At 45.2% G+C, this 6648-nt stretch overlaps 1 protein-coding gene across 1 annotated transcript in view; it reads left to right on the top strand.

Annotated features, from left to right (window-relative positions):
- Positions 1–6648, top strand: part of ADGRL3 (adhesion G protein-coupled receptor L3) — a 312615-nt gene that overhangs the window by 133212 nt on the left and 172755 nt on the right. The window contains exons 6-7 of the mRNA XM_014520156.2: positions 1521–1826; positions 4534–4637. Of these exons, the coding sequence (XP_014375642.1) occupies positions 1521–1826; positions 4534–4637 (410 nt within the window). The remainder of the gene's footprint in view (positions 1–1520; positions 1827–4533; positions 4638–6648) is intronic.

Here is a 6648-nt window from a genome sequence, read left to right as displayed (position 1 = left end):
GCGCGGGGGGCGTGTGGTGGGGGGGGTTCCCAATGGTGAAACTGGAAGTGTCCCTGCCCCCTGCTTTTCTGCGTCGCTGCCGCGTACCCCCAGGGGTATGCGTATCCCCAGTTAACCCTTCTTCATGGTAAGGGTGGCCAAAATTTGGAATCGGCTTCCAAGGGAGGTGGTGCTCTCCCCTACCTTGGGGGTCTTCAAGAGAAGGCTGGATAGGCTGGGGTCATTTGACCCCAGCACTTTTTCCTGCCTAGGCAGGGGGTCGAACTCGATGATCTGTTGTGGTCCCTTCTGATCCCAGCATCTATGAATCTATGAAACCCCTGTTCATTTAAATAGCACAGTCCCCCATGGTGGGAACCAGTAGGAGGATTACTGTATTTATGTGAATCCAAGATGACTTTGAATTTAAGATGACCCCCAATAATTAGGCTCTAGAAATGGAAAATGTATAAATTTGTTATAATTTTCCATGTATAGAATCTAATTATTGGAGATTCATTTTAAATTCATACCCCACATTGCTGCAGTGGGGAAAGCAGTGGCAGGAGAGGCAGGCGGCAGGGAAGTCAACTGGCCTGATGCCCATTCCTTGCCCTTCTACACCTTGGCCCTTGCTATCTGTCCTCCCTACCATTTGCCCTGCTTCTGCCTCCCTGTGGTGCTTCTACCCCCTGGCATCTGGCCCCTGACTTGGTCCCCCCTGCTGCCCCCCTACCCCCACCGCCAGTTATCTTCGGTACTGGCCTTGATCTGACCTGAAGTGCTGAGAATGATGGTTCTGGTCCCAACCCAGCCACACAGCAGTGGCTATGCCAGCAGCAGCTCTGGTCCTGGCCCTGGCTCCAGCTCTGACCCACGCTGGGGCTGGATCTGCTGGCGACTGATACAACTGCTGCTGCGAAGCTAGACTTAAGTGGGGCCAGAGCTGGAGCCAGGATGGAGGCTAAACAACAGTGGGGGAGGGGGCAGGTGGAGGAGGTGGGGGGCAGGGTATCACAGAGGCAAGCAGACAGGTAGTGGTTTCAGCTCCAGTTCTGACCCGGAGCTTGGGTCAGGGCCAGAGCTGCAGAGTTGCCTGCTCCCCACCTTGTACACAAATCCACGACAGGCTTTTTTTTTTTACCATGTTGAATGGGAAAAGTAACCTCATCTTGGATTTGAGTAAATCTGGTAATAAGAAATGGTATTTTCTTATTATTTTGTTCTTTTCAATAATGTTTGATGTGATTAAGCTGAACACCAGCTATTTGTTCTTATAATGCAATTGTCACCTGCAGGGATACTACCACTGCTGTGCTGTGTGGGGAGAAGTTCAGTGAGACCCTATGTATAATATAGGCATAATTAATATGTCTTTCAGTGCTCACACAAGGCCTTGATGAATTTGCAAACTTTTCCAAATTTCCAAAAAAAACCCTGTGCCAGGACATATGGATATGTCTTCTCTCCTAGGACCTCACAAGGCCACAGAGGTCAGTGGTCTCTTTTTAAAAAAAATAAATGTTTTCACTTTGTCCTAGAAGTATCGCCATCAGGAGCGCTGGGCACTGGAAGTACCACAAGCAGCACCACACCGCGGGTCACCAGCAGCAGCACTGGGCGCACCACCACCACGTCAGCCACAGGCAGGCGGAACCGCAGCACCAGCACCCCATCCCCGGCTGTAGACATCCCTGAAGAGATGACCACGCATCTCCCGCCTGCTTCCTCCCAGCTCCCTGCTGTAGGGGCAGAGAGCTGCGAGGCTGTGGAAGCCCGCGAGATCATGTGGTCTAAGACCCGGCAAGGACAGGTGGCAAAGCAACCATGCCCTATGGGGACAGTAGGTGAGCCCAGTGGGAGTGAACTGAGGAAACTTTCTCCATTTGTCTGGTTCTTTAAGTGACTTGGCATGAGGTTTGCTTTATAATAGCATGTATAATGCATATGCTGTGTCTTAGCAAGCAAACCCATGTAGCATGTCACTACTGAATGAAGCTGATGTTCTTTGTCAGATATATTCATCTTATGAAGTGTGGCAGGTGGTTGAGTAGCACATAGCTGCCAGATGAGTGGTGAGGGATCAGTCCCCAGACCCCCCGGGTTGGATTGGGCCCACAGACCCCTTTCCCCCCTTCCCCACGTTCTGGATCCAGCCCCCACAATGCTTGCTCTGGCTGGTTTGGGATTGCACCATACACAACACCCATTCCATGACCCATGTTGCACATGACACCCTGTACCAACTGGGGTGGGTGCCATGTGCAGCTCCCGTACTGTACTGACCACAGCAGGCACCACATGGAGCTCAGTCCCAGACCGGCCAGAGTAGGCACTACAGGTGCTGGATCTAGCATGTGGGGGATGTCCTCAACTGGCCCTACATGGGGTCAGAACCAGGAGCCAAATGATGTGGCAGGGGCTAAATCCAGCCCACAGGCTATATCTTTGACACCCCTGCTGTACACCATTATACAATGTCATTGTTCTGCATATGATTCAATGATTCTGGGGTGATTGACAGGGGGCTAATGGCTGAGGACAACATTTTCAAACATATGTGTATAAGTGAAGTCTCTTACATAAAAAATGGGTGCCTATACATAAATGGGCAGTTTTTCGAAACCACAGATTATAGCTAGCACTCATTGCGACCCCCAGGGAAAATCAAGGGAAAAGTCAGTTGAATACCCTAGTGAAATAGTATAGTAGAGCTGGTCAAAAAATGGCATTTTTGTGTGGTCTGTTCTTTTTTTGTTTTGTTTTGTTTTGTTTTTTGGGGGGGTTGACTGAAATGTGCCTGGGGTAGTGGGTAATTATGTTTTGTCAGAAAAAGTTCAAATTAAAAAAATATTCGACCCTGTTAGAGCTTAAATATGTTTCTTTTTTCCTCCCCCAGAAAAAAAAAAACAACATTAAAAAAAAGAGGGTCTATATGTTAGCAAAATATCTCAAAGAGCTATTTCATTTAGCCAGTGCTAGTGTATAGTTTTGATGACTTGCATGCCAGTTTTGAGGATCTAGATGCCATTAAGAGAACCAGAAGGTTCAGGGAATTTGCTGATGAACAGCAAATATTAGTAAAGGACTGGAGGGATTAGAGAGATTATGGAGACAACTTCCTCACTAATTCTTCCCTAATTCTTATAGTTATTCACATTGTCTCAAACCAGTCAGAATCATTGGAGTTTCCAGGGTGGATACTTTTATGTGGGAGGAGAGAAGAGAGACTAATAGCTCATGAAGACCAGGTGTAAAAGATTTCTTTTAATAGTCCTTCTGGGTCACTTAAATTGTAGGTACCAGAATATCCTGCCTAGAGCTTACTGTATGTTGAGCAAGAGAGGAAAGTTATGGTCATTTATGATGACAGGGCATAGGATGGTGGAATGGACCAGATTAAAATCCAGGTGGAATGTCAGGAGCCATTTTCTAGCAACCAGGTCTGCGAGATTACAGCATGGTCTCCATAGGGAATCTGGTCTTCCTTCTGCACGAGTTTTAAAAAACTAGACTGGATAAACTATTTTGGAATAGGCTTTAGAAAAAAAACAAAACCCTTGTTGAAAAGGAATGGTCCAGAGCAGCCAGTAGGTCCTTTCCATCTCTAATTTCTGTGATTCATTACAACTGCACTGTATCGTCAGTGGGCCTCTTCCTGCTCCCTTTGAAGAGGAGTATCAGGCCCAATATATAATTTACTTCCCTATTGATATATTTGGCTCTGCAGTGCAGAGCACTCATGGGATGCAGGCTCATCCATCCAGTTTCCTTGCATTTAAAGGTTTCTAATGGAACCATTTGGGATGTATTTCTCTCCATCTGCAAGGTCTTACATGACTTTGTTGTCTTTCCCAGGAGGGAATTTAGGAAGTCTTTATGCAACAGCTTTTCTCCGAAAGTCTCTTTTGTCAGTAAGGGGTGAAGGGGGAAGCATTGCACCACATCTTATTATTTATAGATTCTAAACTTTGAGTATTTCCATCTGTCTGGTTTAACAATTATATCAAGTGGAGAAACCTCCACTAAGCACCAGGAGAGGAGGATGCACAAGCTCAAGGACTGATCCTTGAGCCATCAGTGAGGCAATGCAGACAGGAAGAATGTCCCAGTCACTGGGGAGCTAATTTAGCACACAGGAATCCCAGGTCAGTTCCTTTCCCCACCCCAGACTTCCTTTGTGACTTGAGGCATGTCACTTAGGGCTAGATACAAATTATTTTCATAGGTGCCTGCATTTAAGCATTCCAATTATCCTCTTTAGGCTAGGTTTTGAAAATTCCTTATCTTTGAAATGGAGATGATGGTACTTATCCAACTCACTGACCTGCCCTGACTTCGAAGATGGTGAGGGGCTATGGTAATGAGGGAATTAGATATCTAGAGAGCCAGACACCCCGCTAGCTGAGTTCTTAAAACATTGTTTAAGTGGGTGGTAAGTGCTGAATAGAATTCAGCTCATTATGAAATGAATAAAGTCCGTGGGACTGGGCCCAGACTGATTAAGGCATTTGATAGCTGGTAACAGCGAATCTTTCCTGCATTTCATTTTAGGTGTTTCAACTTTCTTGTGTCTTGCTCCTGACGGGATCTGGGACCCCCAAGGGCCGGACCTCAGCAACTGCTCTTCTCCCTGGATCAACCACATAACTCAAAAGGTATAGTCCTGCATCCTTTGAGCCTGTGGGCTGCCTTTTATTCAAACTTTTACATGATATCTGCAAAGGGCCTCAAATACAAAAACCATGGCTAATGGTTACAAAAGAAACAGTACTTAAACAACATATATTACAGCAGTGAGCAGCACTGACAGCCACATCAATGGCTTGGGCTACAAAACTTTAGAGAGTAAAAATATTAAAGCCCTGGTGACAGATAGCAGCACTTGGAAGAAGTGGGGGTGAGGGAATAAGATTTAAAATAAGAACATGAAATAGAAAAGGGAAGGGAAAGAAGAAGATCGCATGGTAAGAAGCCAGGAAAAGGACAACAAACACTGAAAACACAGAATTATCAAGTGAAGAAGCTGTTTTCTTCTATGTCACAGAGATTTTCCTTATTCTTTGTATCCACAGGATTATTCCATTATAGCAAAATTGTTACCAGTGTGTAAGGATTGCTCCATACTCAGTATTTCCCTTCTGTTTTTAACTTTAAGTTGCAGAAGGGCTAACGAAAATAAAAACAACTCTACAACTATACATTATCTTGTGACTTTTAAGTCTCTTGATGAATGTTTGGTGGCACTTCATCATCTATCAGTGTTAAAAGTACATTAACATGTGACAATAAAAGCTCTCAGACTCGGAATGAACAGGGCTTATTGGGAGCAATATGCTGAACATTTTTGTTATTAATGCACAGTGGTGCTTTCAGCTGATCTCATTACAAACAGAGACCAGATGTGTGTTTACGCCACAGAGTCTGTGGGCTGAATCCTTATTACAGCAATTTATGTGAATTTATTCACTCTTTATGACTAAGTAAGAAAGTCCTGATATGACAAGTTGACTGCACTGCTGGATGTTAGAAAGATTGCTCTTCTGAGTAGATTTTGCAAATGAATTGTATAGGGGAAACCTTTAGAAAACAGCATTCCTTCTCTCTCTCTCTCTCCCCTCCTTCCCTGCCCCTTTTCCCCCCTCTATTCCCATTTTTTACTTTCTTTACTGTTTCTCTTGACTATCTTGATGTTCAGTTACCTGCAAAATCATTATAGTTATCATTACATACTTGGGGGATGGTCCTGCTTTGAGCAGGGGGTCGGTCTAGATGACCTCCTGAGCTCCCTAATTTGCTATGATTCTATGATTAATGTAGACACCCCTGCTGAAAAAATATGATAGACAAGCTGCATTTATATGTATCTCCTTTGCAAAACATGGGAAAATAAGGATTAATTTCAGAGTGCTCTGACATACCACAGATGCTAGAAAGCTTGAGCTCCTTGAATTTACTAGATTTTAGGCCAAGCAAAAAGATTGGTAACTCTTTTATGATATCACCAGACTAGCTGATTAATAGGAATCCTGGTTTTCCCTGATAAAAAAATCACAAATTCTCTGATAACCCCCCAAAATGCATGATTAAAATGAAAGGCCATTATACATATATGTATCAGTTGAACACAATGTTTTATTGATATGTTTACAATTTTAAAGCAGTTTGGAAGCTTATCAGTGCCTCAATCACTATAATAAAATACATTCTAAATACCTATACATTTTGATATTTGATTTCAGTTTTTTTATCATGAAAAATGAGAGCTCCCCCTGCCCCCTAGGCTCAAAGAATACAAGTCCAGGCCCCTCACTCCCCTCCCTGCCCTCAGCCCTCCTGATGCTCCTCACCCCCTCCACAAACCCCTGGCCCTGCTGGTGCCCCTTGTCTCCCATCCACAACTGTTCCCTGCCCCTCCCAGCCCTGCCAGAGGGGCCCCCAGCTGCCAGGGCTATGGGGCCAGGGACCTGGCTTGGCAGCCTCCTGCAGCAGTGCTTGAGCCAGTCCAGCAGCGTACAGCATGTTGCATGCACCCTGTGCCAGCTCCATGCATGGTACCAGGTGCAGCTGGCGCAAGGTAGAGATGGTACGCAGGCTAGATTCACCAAGTCTGCTGCATGTGGCTTGCAGGGGTGGGGAGGGTTGCAAAGGGCATGTGCTGCATACAGA

The sequence above is a fragment of the Alligator sinensis genome, unplaced genomic scaffold, assembly GCF_000455745.1.
Source record: "Alligator sinensis unplaced genomic scaffold, ASM45574v1 scaffold62_1, whole genome shotgun sequence".
In the NCBI taxonomy this organism is placed as follows: domain Eukaryota; kingdom Metazoa; phylum Chordata; order Crocodylia; family Alligatoridae; genus Alligator; species Alligator sinensis.
The sequence above is the reverse complement of the archived record's forward strand: the minus strand, read 5'-3'. Positions and strand labels throughout refer to the sequence as shown.